Source organism: Anomalospiza imberbis, chromosome 22 (genome assembly GCF_031753505.1).
Source record: "Anomalospiza imberbis isolate Cuckoo-Finch-1a 21T00152 chromosome 22, ASM3175350v1, whole genome shotgun sequence".
NCBI lineage: Eukaryota > Metazoa > Chordata > Aves > Passeriformes > Viduidae > Anomalospiza > Anomalospiza imberbis.
In genome coordinates this window covers 3,776,423-3,800,252 of record NC_089702.1, presented here as the reverse complement: position 1 = coordinate 3,800,252, position 23,830 = coordinate 3,776,423, and the positions used below count along the sequence as shown (strand labels likewise).

The window sequence follows — 23,830 nt, the reverse complement described above, 5'->3', positions numbered from 1 at the left end:
TCGGAGATGTGGCACAGGTGCTAAAAATACCCCGAGACTCCAGATACGAGGAGCAGTAAGTCTCTTGACAATTAATGGGGTCAAAAGGCACGTAGATCCAGACAGAGCCTGAGCTCTCCTCAGGGAGCGGGTCAGAGCTGCACATGGAGCAGGAACGTCACCCCGGGGAGGCCTGGGCCTGCTGGGCTGAGGATCTGTGTCTGGAGCTCCTCACTCCCCTTGGATTCCCTGCAGCCCCAGCTCCCTGTGTAGGTGTTCCTGCCCTGCTTCGGAGCCATCCCTGAAGCACAACGTGGGTTTGGCAGGCTATTGGCAGCTGGCTGTGCTGCCATCTGCGGCTCTGGCAGACGCCACATGGGTCAGATGTTGCATCATTCTTGGGGGTTTTTATTTAAGATAAAGGCAAATGATTTCTCTTGCACCGGGCAGAGGGAATTGTTTGCGTTGCTGTGTTTGTGTGTCTCTGTGTCTCTGGTGCTTCTGAAGCATCTGTCTCTTCTGTGTGTGACAGATCAGCTGGAGAACTGTCTGAAATTTTCATAAGAATATGAATTTGCTCCATGACCACCATAAACAAGCAGATGGTTCTTCTCTCTCCTCTTTTTCTGATCAGAGTTTCCTCGTCTCCCAGAGAAGGAGCTGTCTCTAGCAGCCGCACGGTGGAGTAGCCAGACAGGAGAAGCACTCAGAGGTTTGCACTCTGTCTTTCTGCTGGAGGCATTTCCAAATCCTCACTGCAGCCAAAGGGCTGCTCTTCATATTCAACACCAAACACTCGAGCAGAGCCATCAGTACCTTCAGTCTGATGTCAGCTCTGGGCAGACTGGCCCTACTGCTGAGCCGGGATACCCCAGAGAGTCGATTTATCAATGTCACTTCTGATCTGCACAGTCCACACAACACATCCTGAATGTGTCCTCTGGGCCCCCAGAGCCTTTGGTGAACGCCAAAAGAGGCGAGTGTGTGTCAGACACCAGAGTTGAACCCATCGCTGGTGAGGGCTGAGAGCTCTCAGGGAAGTGTCCACATCCCATTTTTGCTGTGAGCAGGATTCAGAGCTGGCACCTGCAGTCATGAGTGGCTTCGGCTGGGTCCCGCGGCTGAGCCCCTGCGCCCTCCTCCCCTGTGCCCGTCTTTGCGTGCTGGTCCCGGCTCCCCACGAGGTGGCAATGCCGGTCTCCTGCAGGAGCAGCTCGGCAGGCAGCTCCGAGCTGCTGCTGTCTCCTCGTACCCAGCGCCTGGCAGACAACCCAGTCTGTCCCCCCGGGCTGTGCGGGGGCTCCGTGCACCGCAGCCCCGGTGCCAGGGGCCGTGCCAGGGGAGCTGGCAGAGGCTGTTCAGGGGCAGCTGGAGGAGCAGAAGGAGCCCAGAGCCGCCTGTGTCCTGTGCCACCTGTGCTGTCACTGCTCACTGGAAGGCATCTGGGGGTGCTCCTGGGGACCATTGTGCTCCTTGGCAGCGAGTGGCACTAGCAGCCCTGCGACAAGGAGACGTCCTGGTGGTGAGGGCAGGGTCTAGCCAGCAGCGGTGCCCCTGCCTGTCCCGGGGATCTCACGGGGAAACGCTCCCTTGTACCCCTGCGTGTGTGCAGGCAGATGCGGAGACCCAGGGTGGTTGTGAGACTCTGTGGGGGTCCTGCAGCAGCGGCCCCGGGGCTCTTGGTGAGTGACCAGCCTGTGCTTACTGCAGGTCTCTCTCTTTGTTGGGTCCTGCAAGGCCATTGCACCCTGTGCTCTCAGGTGCCACCCCCAGTCCACCTGGAAGTGCAGCAGAATGGAAGGAATCATCCTGGCATTCGGCTTTACTGCTTCTCCCGCAGCTCAGCAATGCCCTCCGGGTTGGGACATTCCTAGAAACCAGCTTTTCTCCTCCAACATCCTTCCTGCAGCCTCTGTGTGGCTGCAGGACGGGGATTCGGGATGAGCTGGATGTTTGATGGATATTTGATCCCATTAATCACTGCGGGCAGCGCTGACAGGCGTCAGCCCTGGTGATTAACCTGCTCCTGGAAAGAGCAGCAGGGTGAGCCCGGCTGTCACGGGGCCAGAGGCAGTGCGGGGATTCCCTGATCAAGTCCTACGTTCCCTTTCTTTACACAGCTATTCCTGGCATTCACATCCCAGATTTGCAGACCCTGGGGTGTTGTTGAACTGGCCGCTGCTCCCCCACAGTCGGGGCCAGCGGGATGCTCGCAGTGGTCCCAGCTGTGGGACGCTCGGGACACCACTGGACGTGGTGTGACACATTCAGAGGGACAGCAAGGGCCGGCCACGGGCACATCCTGAGTCCTGTCAACCCAGTGACCTCCGGCGTGGCCCCGGGTGTGTTACAGCCACTGCGTTTAAGGGTTCACCCTCCCTCTCACTGCTCAGCTCCTGCTTCCCCTGGCAGGGCCCCCACCCTCCCTCCCTCCTGTGACACCGCTGCTCTCCGCGAGGTGCCAGGAGAGCTCCAAGCACAGGCTGAGCCCGCCCGTGCTGCTGGTGCAGGTGAGCAGGAACAGACCTGGACAGGTGAGCTGGCAGGGACCTGGCTCAGCCCGCGCAGCCGCTCCTGCCGGCTCCAGTGCGGGAGCGATGGAGGGGCTCAGCTCTGTCCCTCCAGGCCGGTGCTGGGGAATTCTCTCAGGGAGGTTCTCCAGGATCTTGGAGATGCCATGGGTTTCCCCCTGCTGCAGCCCTGGCCAGTTCCTGGGTCATTCCTATGGGCTCTCTTCTCCACCCATGAGGATTTCCCTGGCCAGGGTCGATGCCCTGGGCAGACATCACTCGGTGCTCACATGCCAGGGAATGTATCAAATAAACATCCACCTTGTGGGGTCACTGGGGTCCAAAAGCCCCAGCCCTCAGCTGGGGCCTTGGCATCAGCCTGGAGCAAACCTGACATGGGAACAGGGATCACAAAGACCAGGAAGGGTGGGAGCAACTCAGGGCAACGGCTCTGCTCTCCATCACCCTCAGAACCACTGGGAAGCACTTGCCCCTGCCGAGTGACAGGCAGCAGGTCCAGAGGGTTTTCTGCAGTGGAAGGGCCCAGACCAGGCATCGAGGGCAGATTGAGCAGCTGGGAGAGATACAGACACAGCCATGACAGGATTTTCATTCTGACTCCTGATGGATTCAGGAGCTGTCGGCACCAGGCACAGCCAGGGCTGACTCAGAGCCTCGGCATGGGGCTGTGCCGTGAGCACGGACAATCCCTGCACAGCAGCTCTGCCTGTCGGCCCCACACAGCCTGTTTGCACACGCCAGACACGTCCTGCTTTGCTGTAGTTTGTCACACTTGGGCCATGGGATGCAGAACTGCTCCACTGCCACAGAAAGGGGCAGAGGTACCAGGCTCAGCTCCCACAGCTCCCATACTGCAGCAAATCCAGTCAGCCAGCACAGCCAAGGAGCAGACTGGGACACAGGGTCCAGCTGGAGACACAACTCATCTCCCACTGCCGCCCTGCACGGCTCCAGCCCTGCTCCACCCATTCTCAATGCCCCATTCCTGGAAGTGTTCAAGGCCAGGTTGAATGGGGCTTAGAGCAACCACATCCAGTGGAAGGTGTCCCTGCCCATGGCAGGGGGTGGAACTGGATGAGCTTCCCTTCCAACCAAAACCCCTCTGGGATTCCATGATTCTGTGATCCATCTGGGTAGGGCAATGCAGCTGTCCTGCCCTGTTGCCCCCTGCTTTCATCTTTCCCTTCCACTCTGCCCATGCCAGGCAAGTCTCCTCCATTCTGGAGAGAATTCCCCGCACCATGCCAGGGAGAGAACTGGGGCCATGGAGAGACCCTGGGATGAACCTTTGCTGGAATCTTGTGTGCCAGGCAGGGCCCTTCTGAGCTGGGCTCCTGGCATGTGCCAGCTGGCATCACCTGGCATCACCAGCACCAGCATTGGCAACGTCTTTGGACACAGGATGGGTGCATCGGAGCCCTTTCCTGCCATGGTGGGTGTCCAGCAATGGGAGCAACCTGCATGCACTGGGAAGCACAGGGAGATCCTCCTCCCAGGTGCCCTGACACTCACCCCATGCTGCCGATGCTGCCTGGCACAATGGAGATCACAGCAGAGTCCCCTGTCCCGGCTCAGCAAGGGCAGAGGGGACAAGCCTTTCTGAGCAGCTCTCCGTGTCCAGGGGCTGCGAGGCCCATGAGAGGAGCAGCCCCTGCCCTGCCTGGAGAGTCAGTGCCCACTGTGCACTGCCCCTGTGCCCCTCAGCTCCAGCCAGGGGAGGAACCAGCCTGGCTGCCAAACAGCTCAGCCGTTTGATCCTGCCCTGGTGGGACAGGGGATGGACACCAGGCTGAATCCAGCTCTTGCTGATTGGGGGGTAAGGGCCAGGAGATTTTTGGGGTCACAGCAGTAGGAATGATGAGCACAGGGCAGAGCTGTCCCCACTCTGCTGACTCGAGCAGAGAGAGGGGCAGGTCAGGCCAAACACCTTGGTCAGCACCTGCCTCACTCCAGCTCGTATTTCACTTACGAGGCAAAACCTGTGCGGGGTGTGAACACATCCCCACGCAGCTCCAGCCGCAGCCCGGCCCCTTCCCTGCCCCGCGGCCAGGCACACTCATCCCTGCCTACACCAACTCCCCGAGGGCCAAACACTGGCCGCGGGCCAGCGCTCCTTCCTGCACGCTGCCAGCCCCAGCCCAGCCCCAGCTGCCCGTCCTGGCATGATGCTGGCACTGCAGGGATTTGCCTCTTACAAAACACTTGGCCATGGCACTCCCTTGCCAGGTCGGGAGCTGGAGCTGGGAGCAGGGGGGTGGGATGGCCACACTCTGGGGTCCCAGTGGCCCCATTCCCAAAGCCCAGACAGGCACTGGGACAGGCTGGCCCGGGAAGGGCACAGGTTGCACTGGCAGAGGACACTCAAGGGGACATCAGCCCCTGGGTCCTTCAGAGCCACAGCTCGTGTTTGCTGCCATGCTGTGCAGCTGCCCAGCCCCCTGTGCCTGTGCACACTCCTGGGGCTCCCCTGGCACCCTGAAGGTGTAGAAGCAGTGTGTTTATCCCAGAGCTGCCTGGTCACCTTATCTCAGTAACCAGCAAGTGCCAGCCTGGCAGGGGGACAGGGAAACCTCAGCAGGCACTGCCTTGGGGCTGCAGTTGTAAAACCACTCAGCAAAACCACTTCTTTTGGGTGTGAGATGGCAGGGACCCCTAAGCAGAGGCATTTCCATGGACCAGCACTGCTCAGCTGCCGTGTTTGTGGCCTTCCCGGCAGCCACTGCCCTCACCCCCTGGCATGGAGCTTCCTGGGAAAACCAGGTCAAGATGGAGCCTTTCTGCCTGCTGCAGATTTTGCTGTGCTTGTGCCACAGGCTCAGCCCTGCACCTGCCAGAGGCAGAGCCACAGTGGTTGGACCGGCATGGGGCAGGAAGGGCTGGCAGATCAAGTGGATTTTGGGGGCACAGGGAAACCCAGCATTGGGGTGCCAAGGCTAATATTGGCCCTGAAGTCCAGGATTGGGGTGCCAAGGTTAATATTGGCCCCGAACCTCCCAACCCTACAGCAGGTTCTTGCCAGGCTGGGCCAGGTGTTCAAACCCTGTAGGGTTGAGATCAGAAGTGGGCACTGCCTGGCTCCCCAAACTGTCCCCCTGCTCCAGGGCAGACTCTGGTTGTATTTCTCTTTTTTTCCTTCACTCCTCAACCAGGAGCAGGAATGAACTCCCCACCACAGCCTCCCCTGCTCAGGGGCTCTTCCTGAGCCTGCAAGCCTGGCTGGAAACAAACACGGCACAGGGAACAGGGGCTGCCCCAGGCCAGGAGACCCCCGGGCTGGGGGTGCTGGGCTGAGCTGCAGGCGTGTCCCCGGCGTTGTTTTGGCTGCCGGGGCCGCGTCCCTGCCGCGGCTTGTCCCCACGCCCAGCGCTGGGCTGTGATTAGCGAGGCGGGTCCTGCCCGCGTTCCCATCCCCGCGTCAGCGCCGCCGCCCTCCCGGGCGCTGCCAGGCGGTGCCCGCAGCCAGGTGTGCCCCAGCCAGGTGTGCCCCAGCCAGGTGTGCCCCAGCCAGGTGTGCCGCTCCGCCGCCGCCGTGCCAAATAAGGAAACCACCCGCGCCCTTCTGCTTGCAAAACACTTTGGACTTGGTGCTCTGCTGACGCTGCCTGTTCCCAGCAGCTCCTGGGATGTGCTGGTGGCTGAAATGGCCCCTCTTCCCTTGCTGGGCTGCAGCTGAGAGCCCCGGGACCCTGCAGAGACGATGCTCTGAACGCCCACAGGGCTGGTGTGCCAGTGCCCCGTCAGCAGTGCAAGGGACACGGAGAGGGGACACAGGCAGGGACCCACAGTGTGAATGTGGGGCAGCCCTGGCCGTAGGACTCACACCCCGCGCATGGAGCTCAACTCCCAGGCCCAGGACATGAAGCAGCTGCTGCCTGGCTGGCAGTGCCGCACTGTGCCATGTGCCACACTGGCCTGGCTGGAGTCACCCGTGTCCCCGGTGCTGCCAATAAGCCATGGCCCCAAGCACAGAGCTGCAGTGGTCAGGGCTCACATTCCTGCCACAGCTGCTGCAGCACAGCTGGGCCAGGGCCAGTGGCAGGAGAGCAGTTCCAGCCTCCCAGCGATCCCACAGGGGGGTCACTGGCACAGGGTGGGAAACACAGCAGCGGCTGGAGGAGGAGGCAGCAGGCTCTGGCAAAGCTGGTTCAGGAACTGCCTGTGTCTCTCCATGTTCATGGGCAACAGGGAGAGCCTCAGGAACAGGGGGATCTCAGGTCTTTCCCAGCTGGTTAAGCATCTGGGGTGAACAGAATATGTCCAAGGGGCTCAGTGGGTCCAGCCCTGTCTGTAATTTGGGCAGGCTGTGTGTTGCCTGGGGGTGACAGAAATGCCCTGAGCAGATATGTCCCCTCACCCAGCGAGTCTCATGTGTCTCCCAAGTCCCCCAGTTCCTCACAATGACCTGGGTTGAAGCCCTGGGACCCAGGCAGTTACTGGGGAGCTGTCCCTAGCCAAAGCAAAGTTCAAGGGCCTCCTGACAAGGCACCAATTGAAGGGCCTGACTGGCCACCCATGTGGCTCCAATCTCTTGGGGACACTGGTGCAATCCCCCCCCACCACCACTTCCAGTCACTCTGACCCCCAGGGAAGGGTGGTCAGACCCCAATCATGCTGGGCACTGAGCTGCACCAACCCCACACAGGGAAAGAAGGCACCGGCACCCTGGCCTGCAGGAGCTCTGGGAACAACAGGAGGGGGTTTGGGGCTCTCTGCAGAGAAACAAAGCCAAAATGGGGCTGGCAGGAGCCCCCCAGTCCCACTGGGCTCCCTGGGCAGGGCTGTGGCTGGGCCACGCAGGTGGAAAGTTATTTCTCAGGAATTGGTTGATGGTGAAAGTTCTTTCCCAGGTGTGGCCCAAAAGGAATGTAAATCCTCTGAAGTCCTCATCTCCCCTGTAATTATTGTCAGACAAGTTTCAGCTTGGAGCTGGGCCGCCCTGGCCCTGGGCATGGGAGCGAGGGGATGACGCACTGGCCTGTCCCTGCAGTGCACATGTCCCCTCCTGCCCCAGGAATGCATCCCATGACTCACGGGGACCGCGGGGACAGCAGGGCGGACGATGTGGAGGGGAGCACCCGCAGTCGGGGTGCTGGGTGGGTGCACACCACTGGGCTCATGCAGGTACGAGGCCCCGTGTTCTCCTGCCTGGACATGCCATGGGGTGACTGATGGCCAGACACTGCTCTCCCCCAGGGGACACAGCCTTGCCTTCATCCCAGCAGTGTCCCAGTCCCAGGGTCTCAGCAGACCCAGGAGAAAGGTGCCTCCCTGGCTCTGTGAGGGGTCTGAGCATGCAGGGCACTGCTGGTCTGGTCTGTGCCCCTGGTGTCCCTCACCCTGACCAATTCCACAGGCGTCATCCCTGGGACATCATCACATGTTCCTGGCAGCTGTGGGCCAGTAGATTCTGAAGGGTCTTGGCTCATGGGGCTAACAAAACTGAGGGCCATTGCACAGGACCGACAGAGTCCGACCCATCTCAGGGGAGCCTGTGCAGGTGGAGGTGGAGCAGGAGCTGGAGATGGAGCAGTGCTCAGTGGCATCTCAGGGCCAGGGGCTCGGGCTGAGCCTGCTGGGGGCATCCCCAGGGGAATCGCTCGGGAAGGAGCCCTGCACAGTTCCCTCATGCCACGGCCGGGCTCTCACCCTTGTGCTGTGCTCCTGGGGGTCGGTCACAGGCACGGGGCTGGAGCAGAGCATAGTTTACACTGCCAAGGCCCGTGTTCCCCGGCAGTGCCCGGTGCCAGAGGGGCTCTCCCCGTAGCCTGTGTGTGCAGAGCAGCTTCAGGCGCGCGTCAGAACTGCGCACACCAGGCGAACAGGCGAGTGTGCTCACCTTACACACCTTACACACCTGCTCACGCTCTTCTCCTCCCCTCCCCGCCCGGCTCTGCCCGGCCGGACGCAGGTGCTGGCTCAGCACCCGCCCCGGCCGCGCGGCGGCTCCGACCGCGGGCACGGCTCTGCGGCACCGGCACCGGGGGCTGAGGGGGCCTGAGGGACTGCTGGGGCGCGGGGGCAGCGCGGGCAGGGATCGGCTGCCCACAGGTCACCTTTGCACACCCCTGCACACCCCAGTACCCCCCGCACGCCCCTGCACACATTAGTATCCCCCTGAGCACCCCAGATCTGCCCCACACTCCCGCCCCATCCCCGTCCCCGTTCCCGTTCCCGTCCCCGTCCCCGTACCCGTCCCTGTTCCCATTCCCGTTCCCGTCCCCGTCCCCGTTCCCATTCCCGTCCCCGTTCCTGTCCCCGTCCCCGTCCCCGTTCCCATTCCCGTCCCCGTTCCTGTCCCCGTTCCCGTCCCCCGTTCCCGTTCCCGTCCCCGTCCCCGTCCCCGTCCCCGTCCCGCCGGCCCTGCCGCTGCCAGCAGGGGGCGCCCGTGCGCAGCGATCGCGCCCCCGGGCACGGCCCGCCGCTACCGGGAGGTGTTTGTTGCTCTCCCGCCCTCTCCCACCGGGACCTCCGGATCCTCCCGGCCCCACGGGGTACGCTCCAGTCCTCCCGCTCCCACCGGGTACCCCCGATCCCAACCTGTCCCACTGGGTACCTCCGGGACCCTCGGATCCTCCCGGCCCCACCCGTCTCCCGGTCTCACCGGGTCCCCCCGGATCTCCCCGCTCCCCCGTGGTCCTACCGGGTCTCACTGTCCCGGCCCACAGTCCAGAGCAGGATCCCAGCACCGTTCCTCAGGGCGGGTCCCAGCCCGGATGCCCAGCTGCAGTCCGAGCACACCCGGGGCTCCCGCGGGGTGAGGGGCACCAGCATCACTGGGGCATTGGGATCACCAGCACCACCGGGACACCGGGACTTCTGAGCCACCAGGCCATAGGAACCATTGGGCCCGTAGGTACCACCAGAACCGTCAGGACACCAGGACCACCAGGACACTGGGGCATGGGAACTTCTGGGATCATCGGCACCACCAGGATCAGTGGGACACTGGGGCACAAGGACCACCAGGACCATTGGCACCACCAGGGCTCCCACCATTCGGTTCTGCCCAAGAGTCCCAGCCCAGCCCTGGAGGTGCAGAAACGCATCCATGTACTGAGCAGTGTACTGAGTTTATCCCAAGCATCCGCTGGTCCTGCAGCACTGGGCTGAGCCAGGGGTTCGGATTAACAGAATAATAACAGAGGCAAAGCTGCTTAGGGAGCTGCAGAATGTAATTACTGTTACGTATCGGAGAATCCGCCGCGCTCCGGGCGAGAGCAGGGCCAGCGTGTGCCAGGCCCAGGCAAGCCATCGCCTCCTGCCAGACACGGCTGATGGGCCTTGGCTCTGCACTTCCCAACTCGTGTTCAGAAAATCATTAGTGTCATTAGAGCTCCAGGGTGGAGCAGGGGCCCTTGGCCAGGAGTGCCGTGGGCATGGCGAGCGAGCGGGAGTGGGAATGGGGTCCCGAGAAGGGCTTTAGCAGGGCTGCAGGCGGGGGCTCAGGTCCTTGGGGGGAGCCAGGGAGGGATGGGGCAGGTTTATTGCCAGGGGCCTCTGGTAGGCACTGACTGTTTCAGTCTTGTTAATGACTTCATAAAACTTCCTGCCAAGTACAGATTAACGAGGAGCCAAGTCATTACCATCATGTGGGAAGTGACAGCGCAGCCCGGTTACAGGGACTGCTCTGGGGTACATCTCCTGAGCACAAGGGCTGGGCAGCCCCTTCCCCTCCCAGCAGCTGTGGCAGCCTCCTGGGAGCATGGCCCTGTTGTCCCCTCAAGTGCACAAGGTGACAAGGCCTTGCTGCACCAAGGCCATGGTGCAGCCTCACAGGCAACACCTGCCACAACCATCAGCCCTCGAGGGGCAAGGGAGACGGAGGGCAGGAGGGATCCAGAACACACAGCATGTCCTACCTGAGAGGCCAGGCCACAGACCTCTTCCAGAGGGGACTGAGACCAGAGCTGGGGTTCCAGCGAGGAGAGGGCTTCCCTGAGGGAAAATCACAGTCTGTGGGAGCTGGAAATCACAGTCTGTGGGGGCTGTTCCCGTTGCTCCTGCCCATCCTCCTGGTCATCAGGGCTGTGCTGCTGGGAAGGGTCTGCATGGGGCCAGGACAAGGCCTGGATGCAGGAGGGCACTTAATGCCAGCAGAGGCTCCTGCAGAGGAGTCACAGGGCTGGTGGAGTCCCTGTCACCACCAGCAGGTTTGTCACATCCCCCTGGGGTCCTTTGGTGTGACTGGCCTCACCCCAGAGTGGGGTTTAAATCACGATTCCCTGTGTGAGCACAAGTGTCCCCAGGCCAATGCTGATTCCTGCCTCACCCCTCCACCAACGTCACAGGTGTCCCAAGCTGGGATTCCCATCGGGATGAAGACCTTGCCCTGGGGGTGCAGCGGGTGTGGGTGCAGGATGAATGTGGGAGCTGCTGTTTGTTGCCCACAGTCAGCAGAATGTTCATGTGGCTCCCTGCCAGCTCTGCCATGCTCAGTGAGGGGAGAAGAATGAGCAGACAGGGTGTGATTTTATTGCCACACCGAAGAATGAGACATGAGAAAATGCAAGAGCTGCTTCTACCTGGAAGACAGATGCTGAAAATCTAATGTGGGAAACTCCAAAGGCTGGAGTTTGTCATGGAGATAGAGTTCAAGCAATTCCTGGTGGCTTGAGAGTTTGGCTCTGCTCAGATATAAAAATATTCTTCTGTCTGAGTAAAGCAAGCCCTGAGGTGTGTCCTTCTGTCCTTCTGCCTGCCAGAGTGACTCTGGTCCCACCTCTGCAGCTGGGGGAGATTCACAGGGAGAGCCTTGGTCCCACACAGCATCAGAGCAGCTCGTCCCTTGGGCTCTGGACAAGGGAATCCCCAGATCTGGTCTTGGTTCTGCACACTGTCACTTGCCTGAGCCCAGGCTGGACTGTAGGGGTGAGGATGTCACCAGAGACAGCCCACAGGGAGCCAAACTGCTCAGCACTGAGCTTGCTGGAATGAGTCCCTCATCCCCAGGCAGAGGCAGGAGGGCTGAGCCAGCCCTTGGAGACTGGACTGGTGATCACAATTTGTTCAGTACCCTCCTGGCTAAGATGTGCCAGCAGAGAGGCTGTGCTCAGCCTGGGGTGGGCTGGCAGTGCATGGGGCTGTCACAGTGCCTGGGTGGCCATGACGATGGAACAACTGCAGTGGGACTGGGGGGAAGAGCTTCAACAGTTGTGGAGATCTCATGGCAGATAGGCCCATGATCCCTGAATGCAGCAGAGAACCCCATTGCCCACGCTGCCTGGCCACTTGGATGAGCAGCAGAGCTATGGATGGGCTGTGTCAGCAGTGCTGACTCCTCGGGAATCACTCCGTGAGAAGACCTCCTTGGCACACCCTGTGCAGAAACAGGCAGAGCGGGGCTCTGCTGAGGAGCAGGTCTGTGCCCTCATGGCCCTCACTGGTGGAGGTGGCTCATGAAGCATCAATGACTCAGGCCTGGAACCTCACCTGATGCTCTGCAAACCACTCAGGACCTGGGCCAAATGGAGGAACATCACCCTGTTCCACATGAGGAGAAGAGAGGAGAGGAGAGGAGAGGAGAGGAGAGGAGAGGAGAGGAGAGGAGAGGAGAGGAGAGGAGAGGAGAGGAGAGGAGAGGAGAGGAGAGGAGAGGAGAGGAGAGGAGAGGAGAGGAGAGGAGAGGAGAGGAGAGGAGAGGAGAGGAGAGGAGAGGAGAGGAGAGGAGAGGAGAGGAGAGGAGAGGAGAGGAGAGGTCGTCAGTAGCCCAGAGTGGCCCTGATACAGGGCCACCAATGGGGCAGCTGGAGGGTCCCACTGGCACAGCAATATCTGACTTCACTGCTCCAGTTTGGAGCCTGGAGAAGGACAATACAGAGTCACTCCCCTTGTCCTTCCCTTTGCCTGGCTGCCTCTGTTGCTGCCTCTTCCCCTCTGCAGCGGCTGGGCTGGGCTGGGCTGTCCATCTCTCCATGTCTTGGTGTGGGAAGGAGGGGATTAAATGGGGTGGCATCACCCCCAGCCTGCAGCTCGGGCAGCCGAGGCTCGGCTGGCTGGCTGGCTGATGGCAATGTGCCCTGGGCGGCCCAGAGGGAGTTTCCATTGCACACACAAACACCGTTTCCTTTCATGGTAATAGGATCTGGGATGGCTTTTTTCAGATAATGTGGGGGGGCCGTCAGGACACGTCCTGGCAGATGGTAAAGAATCGACAGCTGAGATAGAAACAAAGACATCATATGTCACTCCACACCTTGATATATTTGTTACCTATTTTGTGTTGTTTAGACTTACAGAGAAAACCCGTCAGCAAGGGTAGAGCCTGTGCCTGCCATTTCTCACACGCAGGAGAGTGTTCCTTTCCCAGGCCTGCAACCCTCAGTGAGCTGGGAATTGCTGCGGAAGGCACCTGGGAGAAGCTGGCCCACAGGGGATATGCAATGACTCCTAATTAGCTCTTATTCATGACATTAAAAGCACAATTAGGTGTTACTGTTTGAGGTAAATGCAACACACTGACCGTGGCTGTTTCACACCAGCCCTCTCCACTCTGGGCATTGCTGTACAGCGTGGTCACCCCAACAGGTAATGTCACCTTCCCTCCAATGCAAACCCAGGAGTTCAGTTCTTTCCTCCCCGCTGCAGCACACGAGGCAGAGATAGCATCTCCAGCGTGCTTCTTGCTGGAACAGACTCCAATACCATCTCCCGAGCTTTATGATGTGTTCTTTTTTTCTTTTATCTCAAGGGAATTTTTTGTGGGTGAGTGCTTCAGGAAAGCCTGGGAGATTGAATTCTTCTGGTAACATGAAATAGCTGAGGCGGTGCTGCTCCTCTGTATCCTGATGTCCCATCAACAGCCAGCACAGGGGAGCTCTGTGCTGAGGGTTCCTGATGTCAGAGGGGGGCTGGTGTGGGATTGTTGCTCAGGAGCTCAGTCAGGGGCCAGGGCAGCAGCTGACCAGCAAGAGCACTGGTCAGAAAAGCCCAGGGAAGAGCTGATATTGCAGGACAATTTCCAGATTGTCTGTGTGACATCTGCCACACATGGTAAAAGAACTGAAACCTGGGCTGAGGTTGTGGTAATATACAAGAAAAAGCTGTAAGGCCAGGTGTCCCCTTCCTGTGGGCTGTGGAAGGGCTTTGCCTTGTGTTAGGGCAGTTGTCACCTTCAGGCTACTTGTAACTTGGCCTAAAATGTGAGGGTGACCTGAGGGGGGTCAAACCTCACAGCACAGATTTTAGCCCATGTGGGGAGGCTCAGGGCCAATGTGGGAATTGCCTGGAGCAGGAGGGTGTTTGCTGGAGCAAACGTGAGCAAGGTGAGCGCATTTGGAAGAGCTGGGAGCAGGGGTGGCCCAGGATGGCTCTGGAGCACAGCTCTCACACGACGGCTGTTGGGTAATCCTGTACCCCCCACTGCAGAGGGAAACGGGCCAGGAACAGCTGATCTTTGCCCTGCCAGGTTGCACCAGGATGGTGCTGGAATCTGAGCACTGTCCTCTGCCCACTCTGCCCTTTGCCAGTGTTGGGCTGTGCCCAGGTCCCCTCCTTCCCCAGCTCTCTGAGGGATGGGGAGTGTATGCATTCCAACCTCTCAGTTTCTGCAGCTTGGGGAGTCAAAATTCCAAATCTGAAGCCCACGGGTGTGAGGCAGTGCTGTCCAGAGAGCAGAGCCCTTGAATGAGAGGATCCAGAGTCTCTCTCTCGTTCAGCTGTTTCCTTGGTGGCTGCCCAGAAAGTCACCCCACACTCCTGGAGCTGCTAAAGAGAGCGTGACTGCTGTGAAATCCTGAGATTTAACAGGAGGCAGATAAAGCCTTGTTGTTACTGTGTCCTTTGAGGAACATGAAAGAAAGGAGGCACCATGAATTACCGAGGGTGAGGCTCTGGGAACATCTGAGCACCTCCAAAATCAGTTAGTGCATTATAATGTGAAAACAGCCGGAGGGGGCTGGGAAGGAAGGAGATCACAACGTGAGCAAGAACACAAAAGGGTTCCTAATCCCTATAACTCCTTCACTGCCTCACAGGCACCTCTGCAAAAAGCAAAAATAACTTCTTTTATTGAGAATGCCATGGCTGGAGCCAGGCAGGCCAGGCTGGATGTGCAATTTTCCACTGTGCACAACAAGAGCTGGCGTCACACCAGTGAAGGGCTTTTTTTCCCCAAGAAAGAATAAAACAATGCAGTGCCACATTTCCTGCTTATTTTTTCACGCCAATACCTGTCCAGCTGTGTTATTGTAATCATTCTGCTCAGTCCTTCAGTAGCCTGGGGCAGGTGTGACCAGCACTGTCCCTCCCCTCTGTGCTGGCATGGTCAAACCCTTGGTGTTAGCAGGGTCCTCACCCCCAGTGCTGGATGTGTCGGGCTTTGGCCACCAGCACTTTTGATAGAGGTGATGCTGCTCCTGCTATCATTGGCATCGCTGTCTTCAGCTGCGAATCTGTAGGAAAAAGCCTATAGCACAAACACTGATAAGGATTGATCATGCCCTTCCTACTGATAAGGACTTGTCCTACTCTTCCCATTGATAAAGGCTGATCACACTCTTCCCATTGATAAGGAATGATCTTTCTCTTCTGATCAGGAATTGCAAGTAACCTGCCCTGGCTGTGGGTGTCTGATGGAGATTCAGTCCCTCTCCTCTGATTTAGAATGTTTAAGCATTAAACCCTGCCTCAGTGTTGAGAGAGCAGAAATTGTAGCACGGGATTTTTTAGCTTCTGCACATTTTTTAGAAGTTATAGGCAGTTTCTGTGGGATTTGGGAAAGGTGATGGAGCAAAGCAGGTACTGATGGGAAACATTAATCATCAGCCCTCTAAACGGACTGAAACCCCACCACTGTAGGGACTTTCCAGTCTCTGTAGGAAGATTCAGACCAGGCTGATACATAAGCAGAAATTGCTGGAGTTTATTCTTTTTTGAGCTATAAGATTTCTGCCAAATCCTGTATCAGTACACAAATCCTGCCAGGTCTGTGCTTGTCCTGCAATAAAGGTCCTGACAGGAAAGTTTCCATCTGGCTTGGCCCATATAAAAAATATGGATGTGCAGAGCTCTTAAGTTGCATCTTTCCTTGGCTTTAGACTCTTAAAAAAACCCAAATCAACAGATTTGTAGATATTTGCACTGATACTTGCTGGTGACTTGGTGGATGACAGAGGATTCACTTGTGTTACCTCCTGAAGGAGCAGTGGGTGGAGCAGGAATGGACAGTGGGAATGTCAGAACACAGCCCCGAGCAGGGACCTGGATCACGCCAGGCGCTGGGAATTAAAGAGGAAGAAGGTCCCATGTGAGCCACAGGGTTGCCGGTGGATGTGACAAAAGATGTGAAATCAAGGAGAGGAAAATGATGATTCTGGAATTTGGCTTCGGCTGTCAGGGGTGTCGAAAGGCGCCGGCAACGCCTCCTGGCCGGGCTATAAAGGGCCCCGAGGCAGGGGAGCGAGCACTCGCTGCTGCTGCTGCTGCGCTGCCGAGCCGCTTCTCTCTCCAGCTCCAGCCTCCAGCATGAGCACCACGGTCCGGCAATACTCGTCCTCCACCTCCCTCAAGGGGTTCGGGAGCCTGGGGGGAGGCTCCAGCAGGCTCTCCTCCGTGCGGGCTGGGGGAGGAGGGTACCGGGCCCCCAGCGTGCACGGGGGCTCTGGCAGCTACTCCGTCTGTTCGCGCGTGGTCTCGGGGCTCGGCAGTGGCTTTGGGGGCAGCTACTGCAGCAGCGCAGGAGGGGCCCTCGGCGGGGGCTTCGGGGGCAGCTATGGGGCCGGCTTTGGGGCCGGCTTTGGGGCCGGCTTTGGGGCCGGCTTTGGAGGAGGCTTTGGAGGCGGTGACGGCATCCTGCCGGCGGGGGAGAAGGAGACCATGCAGAACCTCAACGACCGCCTGGCCGCCTACCTGGACAAGGTGCGGGCCCTGGAGGAGGCCAACACCGACCTGGAGGTGAAGATCAGGGAGTGGTACAAGAAGCAGGGACCTGGTCCTGACCGTGACTACAGCCCCTACTACAGGACTATCGAGGAGCTCAGGAACCAGGTAGGATGCTGGGAGCATCACAGTGGGATGCTGTGATACCAGGTAGGATGCTGTGTGTCAGAGAGGAAGCAGAAACAATGACTGTTACCTCTGTACTTAGTCATCACTAGTTATGTCATAAAAAGCGTCCCAGTGGCGTGTGTGCCTGGCTGGAAATTAGAGATGTCTCAATGTCAGTTTTTGGTTACATTCTCCTGAGTGGGAAAAGTGGCAGCTTTCACTGGCAGTAACAGATCTAAGAGGCCGTAACACAAAAATGAAGAAAACAGACAAGTCTGCACTGATCATGTGTGTTCTTGGGAGTTTAAAATTAAGGTGCAAGGAAATTTGCAGCTGTGGGCAAACTGTGATACACTGATGTCATATTTGGAAACATTCAGGCAAAGAATTTGCAAACTTGTTTCAGCTCCTCCTGTTGAGGAGATTCAGGCGATAAAAAGATTTATCTGACCAATAGCGAATTTTTTGCCTCTTTTGGCAATTGCTGCCCCAGGGCTGGAATTGGTACAAAGTCCCCAGCCCAGGCAGCTCGGGGGGTGATTCCTCTCTGTTTGATTTGAGTCCCAGCATACGGTTTTGGATGAAATGCTTGAGTTTGCATTGTTCTCTGTTACTTCCCATGTATGAATTGCCCCCAGGGATTCCAGAAGCTGTGGACAACTGGAGCTGCAGGAGTGCTGGCAAAGGATGCAGGGAGCTTGTTTCTCCCCCCACCCCCCCCACACCCCCCGCAACAGAGTTTTCCTCCCAGTGTGGGTTATTTGCTCCTGCTTTGGTAATATGAAAATCAGAATCTGTAGGCACCTGCTCACTGCCTTTTGCTCCATTTCTGCTGCCAACCAATTAAAACCATCCTAGAACAAGGTGTGCCAAGCACAGACACCCCACTGGTCCCTCTGACCCTTCCACAAACAGCACTTGCCCTGAAGGATAGGAACAAAGGGCACCATCAAATCTCACACATCTCATGGGGCCTCACTCTGCCTATTGAAACTTCACTTACTGATGGATTTTTTAAAAGGGAGGCCATGGAGTAACCAGCAGTTGGTCTCAGCTGCATCTCACTTGTCCTGATTCCAGACACACTTCTGCTAAGGAAATGCCAAACTTCCCCAAAAGTGTTGTTCCTGTCCCAACACTCAGCCAGGAGGAATTCCTGACACTCTTTATCTTTCACTGCCCAGGTGTTGGTGGTCACAGTGGAAAATTCCAACCTCCTGCTGCAGATTGACAATGCCAGGCTGACAGCAGATGACTTCAGGACTAAGTAAGACACATTTTCTGGAAAAAGTGGAGCAAAGTGTGCAGGGAAGTTTGATGAAATTAGGAGAAAATCCCATCCAAACCTCAGAAAGGCATTATGGAAGCAAAGCCTTCAAAAAGAGGGCTTCCCAAAGCAGATGGTTCTCTCAGTTTTACAGGCAACCAGGGATTATGTTGCTTCCATCCAAACCCGCTATTTTATTCCTGTTGCTTGTTTATCTCTGGTACAGCCTCTCCTGTGCAGAGATCTTGCCCTGTGCCTCGCCCTTAGTGTGTGTGTGCAGCTCCACAGAGCCCAGGGCCAGTACCAAGGCTTGGTGGTGTCAGGAGCAGAGTGATGCTATGGACTCAGGTGGACACTTTTTCATCAGTTTTCCCCCCACTTCACTCAGAATTTCCCTAGGAAAGTTGTCAATGGGGCCGTGTAGTACTGCCACAATGCCAACAGCAGGGTGGAGGCAGCAGACAGCAAAGCCAGGTGCTGTGTGCCCAGCTGGCAGGGGCTTGTGCGGCTTTGCTGACTGTGTGTGTGTCCCCAGGTTTGAGACTGAGCAGGCTCTGCGCATGAGCGTGGAGGCCGACATCAACGGCCTGCGCCGGGTCCTGGACGAGCTGACCCTGTCCAGAGCCGACCTGGAGATGCAGATTGAGAACCTGAAGGAGGAGCTGGCTTATCTGAAGAAGAACCACGAGGAGGTCAGCACAGAGTCGGGCTCTAAAAAGGCCACCCTGGGCACTGAAATTTGAGTTCTGGTCCAGCCTTTAAGGCTACGCTGAGTTCTGAACTGCTGGGGAGGAGGTGAGAAGTGCTGGTGAGGCAGCAGAGGGGATACACTCTGGACAGCAGCACATCCTTCCTGGAGCCTGTGGAACTCCCATTCACCACTTGCCACGTTAGTAATAACTACTCTGGCTGTTAGAGGTTTACTAACAGCCCTTGCAGCTTGTGGCTGGGAAGGTCTGCTCCTGAGAAAGGAAACAGCTACAGGCACTGTTTATTCTCTGGAGAATTAACTCCAGTGGGGATTTCACAAGAATTTTAATTATTTTATTTGTGGTCATGGAGCAAATACCCCAATTTGCTCCCTTTTGATCAGCCCCCAAATGCTTGCTTTCCTGAAGAACTCTCTCTCAAGAGGAACATTTTATATGCTGGTTCTTGGATTGCATGATGATGTGTTTCTTTTTTGTGTCAGGAAATGACTGCCCTGCGCGGGCAGGTGGGTGGGGAGATCAGCGTGGAGATGGACGCTGCTCCTGGCATCGACCTCACCAAGATCCTGGCGGACATGCGGGAGCAGTACGAGAGCCTGGCGGAGAAGAACCGCAGGGACGCCGAGCAGTGGTTCTTCAGCAAGGTGAGGAGCTGGCGGCGAGCAGCGGGCACGGGGCCCGGGCCGTGGCCGCTGCCGGGGCTCTGAGGGCACGGCTTTGCCTCGCTGCAGACGGAAGAGCTGAACCGGGAGGTGGCCATCAACACGGAGCAGCTGCAGAGCGGCAAGACGGAGATCACGGAGCTGCGGCGCACGATCCAGAGCCTGGAGATCGACCTGCAGTCGCAGCTCAGCACGGTACGAGGGCTGGGCTGCCGGCGGGGCGGGGGATGCAGGGCTGTGCCCACCCGGCTGCCCCCCTGAGCCCGGCCCCGTGCCCGTCCCACAGAAAGCGGCGCTGGAGGGCACCCTGGCCGACACCGAGGCGCGCTACGGCACCCAGCTGGCCCAGCTGCAGATGCTGATCACGGGCGTGGAGGAGCAGCTGGCCGAGCTGCGCTGCGACATGGAGCGCCAGAACCACGAGTACAGGGTCCTGCTGGACGTCAAGTGCCGCCTGGAGCAGGAGATCGCCACGTACCGCCGGCTCCTGGAGGGCGAGGACGCCCAGTGCGTGAGGGGCTTCGCTGGGAGGAGATGGGTCATAGCCAAGGACACAGAAAATGAACCACCTACATCCCCTGGAGCGTTCTCTCAGCCCATTCCCTGACCCTTTGCATGCCCTTTTCCGTCACAGCAGTCCACAACATCCCAGTGGTTGTAACAGCCCTGCAGCATCCCTGGGTTCCACCTCCCATCCTTCCATGTCTGTGTGATCCCAGGCAGGGAGCAGGTGCTGGCTGCTTGTTGCAGCTGGCGTGGGTGCTGCACTGGCATCTGAATTCTTGTGTCACACACCCATCCATAACAGTTTCTTCCTTCAATTGGTTCACTGGCAGTTTCCAGAAGCATTTGAATAATCTATTGGTACAAATTAAAAAAAAAAAAAGCAAAAAAAAAAAGCAAAAAAAAAAAAAGCAAGGTTTAAGTAATGATTTTGCTTTGGAGATTACTCAGTTTTTTCCTGTTTCTCACCTCCTTTTCCTTGTTCTCCTCCCATAGCATGTCTTCCCACTACGCTTCGCAGCCTGTGAAAGAAGGTAAGAATAGGTCTTGGCTGAAGCACTGTTCACACACAGCTCTCATACCCTCACCCACCTCCTTAGCATAGACTCCTTTTACTTTTCTACTAAAGTTACTATTTTATTTTATTTCCGAAATTTGAACTTATATACAAAAGTTTACGATACAACAAAATTATTATATACAAAACATGTGCCAAAAATTATCTGAACAGTCGGAATCTGTAGAATTTAGCAGTGGGAATGTGGTGCTATATTGAGTTTCTGACGTGATGTTTGCAGTAACAAAACTCAAAGATCTTTAAGATCTTTAAGACACTTCCTCCTTGCTGCCCTGGAAATAACGGTTCCTCCTTTCCGCATTGCAGGACCGGTAACCACCCGCCAGATCCGCACCATCTTCGAGGAGGTCCAGGATGGGAAGGTGATCTCCTCCCGGGAGCAGATCACCCAGGCTGCCCACTGAGGCACTGCCTGTTTTGCTGCAAACCTCGCCCAGCGCAGCAAAGCAGATCCCAGCTGACGTGTTCTTGCCATATGGATCATCAAAAGCACCTTCTCCCACTATCACCCCCCTCCTTACCCTCTCTCACCCTTCTCTCAGCTCTGTGCCACACACAGAAACCAAATAAAGCTTCTCTTTGCAGTCCTGCAAACCAAGGTCTGGTCTCGATGCTCTTGGGCCGTCCCACCCCTGCAGCTGCGGCACAAAGCTCCTCCCTGGAAGGAGCAACATTCTCCATCCTTGGTGCCCTGATGGTGGGGCCTGCACACCCACACCTCTGTAACTCCTGAGACCTGGCAGCTTCAGGGGACAGGGTGTGGGGAGAGTCTAGAAAGGAGCTGATGCCACAGGTGGTGGGAGGTGAAGCCTGTGAGAATCCCTGCGTTTCACAGATTGGACAAAGCGCTGTTCCCCCGCTGCAATGCCCAGCAACAGCAGTACTGAAGCTTTAACCCAGACAGGCCAGGCAAGTGAACAAAGCCCAGGTGATACAGACAGGACCCTGCAAATGCCACGCCCCAGCTCTGCCCCAGCAGCTGCTCCCCATTCTGGATCCCAAGCTTTGGGGTGAAACGGTCTGAAGCTGCAGGCAGGACGGGATCTGTCAGGAGGGTTGCTGTCCCTCCAGACAGGCACACTCAGCTCAGTTTTGTTCCTGCTTCCAAAGGCACCACTGAAGGGAGAGGAAAACAGTGATGGGAAGAGGAGGGTATGGTCTGTGCAAGCAAAAGGATTAAAATTCTTCTGGGAGTTCTTGTGGCACTCCCCGGCTGCCAGTGGCTGCTCCTGACACTGCAGTTCCCACTGCCGTGAGCCGGCCCAGCATTCCTGGAAAGCCAGTTCAGACACATTCTTGGCTGCATTCTGACACATTTATTACTTTGTAAATCCAACTTCTAACTCAATGAAATGAATCAGAGCAGAGCGACTAAGTGAGAGTGAGAGCAGAGCTGGCCACACAGCTTTATGACCCTTCTCCAGCAATCTGTCTGGAATGTAGGAGGAGATAAGAGAGAATTCTTTATTTTTCCCCAAACATTGGAATGATGTCTGCAGCCAGGTTAGCAGGGCTCCATGGCCCCAACCCCCTGCCCTGCAGCTCTGCCCAGTGCCTGGGCTGTGTCCCCTCTGTCCCCTTGGAGCAGATCCCTGTGACCCTTGTGGGCCACTGGCTGCCCCAAGCATCCCCAGCATCCACCGGCCAGAGGAAACACAGTTGTGGTTTGAAGTTGAATGCTGATGATCAGTGAGCTCATCAGTGGGGCTGGGAGAAAGGCTGCTGCACGTCCTCGTGGAGCGTCATGGATGATCCACGGGTCAGCAGCAGCACAATTCCCAACCCTCCCAACCCGAGGCACTTCCAGCCCCAGCACCACCATGGTCCTGCAGACTGCGCTCCCTCCACTCCCACAGCCTTGAGGAGGGAGCCCAGAGCAACCCGGGGACTCTCCCTGGGGAAATTCATGTCCCAGAGCTGGGTAAGGACAGCGTCGAATCACTCACGATCAGATGCCTGAGAAGGGTCGGGACAGACACGGCTTGCACAGCCCCACCCCATTCCAGGTCACCTCTTAGGGACACTGTTGCCCCCATGGGTGGTGCAGGGACCACCAACACGTCTTGCAGCTCCTCCAAGGCCCTGCCATGCCTGTGCCCCTCTGAATGCTGCCCTTGCAACACCCAGTGCAGGGATGCTGAGCTGCCTCGCTGGAATTCACCCTTGCTTTATATTTTCCTCCTGTAAAAGCCTTGGCACGCCTGTGTTCCTATAGAAACAACAAATAACACTTTGCTAATAAAGTTCCCTGCTTTAATTATTCCTGCTGCTTCACAGTGTGAGGGAGGTGTGGAAAACAAATGTCAATTTTCTCCTGCCTTGAGCATTAATAATTAGCCCTGACCTTAGGAAACCCCACCGAGGAGGGAGCTGCAGGGGTGGCTCACGCTGGCAGGCAGCAGCAGCTTGAGGCAGGTCTCAGAAAGTGGGAATTTAGTCCAGAAAGATGGTTTGACTTCTCAGGCAACACTGAATTCCTCTGACAGAAAAGACCACTTTAGAAACAGACATTAATGTGTGGTTTCCAGCTCATTTTAAGGAACTTTTCTGTGATAATTTAATTCTAGGGTAAACTTCATAAACATTTAAAAAGAGGGAAGTGGTTTTATCCAGGTAGTATCTGCATCTGCTGATTTGTAATTTTGGAGCCAGAACTTCACCTCCATTTTCCCCCAAAGTAAGACCGAATTGTTTAAACACCATTGTGCTACCATGAAGCTGCTGTAAAACTGGAATTCTGATTTTGAAATATATTAAAAATGGGCTCACAGTGTGCACGTGCCCAAGGAGAGAGGCAGGATCTGGTTTAATACTCAGCCTTTTACTTCAAAGGGTGTGATAGAAACAACCTGCAGTCCTTGTGGTTGTGTTCAATGGGAGGTCATGGAAATAACGTCCTTGAGTGGTTAGTGTAGTTTTAAGTCTTAATTAATGCTCATGATTTTAATTTCTGCCCTGTGGCATTACCAAAGTATCACAGATATTCTGGGCAATGGGGGTTTTTATGACATAGCAGTTCAATGGCAAACAAAAGATGAAAGAAAAGGCAATTCCCTGTACAGGAAGAACTGTGAATCACCTGTGTGACACATAGGGTGATGCCGTGTGACAGTGTGACACCTGTGCCACTCCAAGGGGCTTTGCTCAGGGCAAGGCTGAGCATTTGGACTCACACAGGGGCTCTGTACCGTTTTTTTCTCTGACATTCCCCTTTCCCCACATCACCACTGCAATCAGAGAGGACAAACCACGGCGTTGCCCGGGCGAAGGTGAGGAAATGAAGATGGGGACGAAGCACATTCCTGGGAGCGACACGTCCCACGCTGCTGCGCCTTTTCCATCTGCACCTGGGGAGGACGAGCAGCGAGTGGGCGTCCCCTGGCCCTGTGCCCGGCGCTCACACGACACCAACACGCTGACTCCAGGAGACAGAGACGGCCAGAGCCGGCACGGCGGAGACTCCGATCCTCCAGCTCTCCGAGTTGCACGGACTTGTCTCCATCCACCAGTGGCAAATGGGAAGATAGAGAGCCACTTCTTCATAGCAGCCAAGTCCTGATATTCCAGGGACACATCCCACTTCTGTACTGTCTCCAGCTTTCTGCAGATGGAGGGGA

The 23,830-nt window shown here is 57.0% G+C and overlaps 1 protein-coding gene across 1 annotated transcript; it reads left to right on the top strand.

Moving 5' to 3' along the window:
• Positions 1-15,870: 15,870 nt before the first annotated feature.
• Positions 15,871-20,815, top strand: LOC137486782 (keratin, type I cytoskeletal 14-like). The gene is made up of 8 exons (XM_068212270.1): positions 15,871-16,493; positions 17,678-17,760; positions 18,296-18,452; positions 18,953-19,114; positions 19,202-19,327; positions 19,419-19,639; positions 20,132-20,169; positions 20,520-20,815. The coding sequence occupies exons 1-8, from the start codon at positions 15,972-15,974 to the stop codon at positions 20,615-20,617; spliced, it is 1,407 nt and encodes a 468-aa protein (XP_068068371.1). The 5' UTR covers positions 15,871-15,971; the 3' UTR covers positions 20,618-20,815.
• Positions 20,816-23,830: the final 3,015 nt, after the last annotated feature.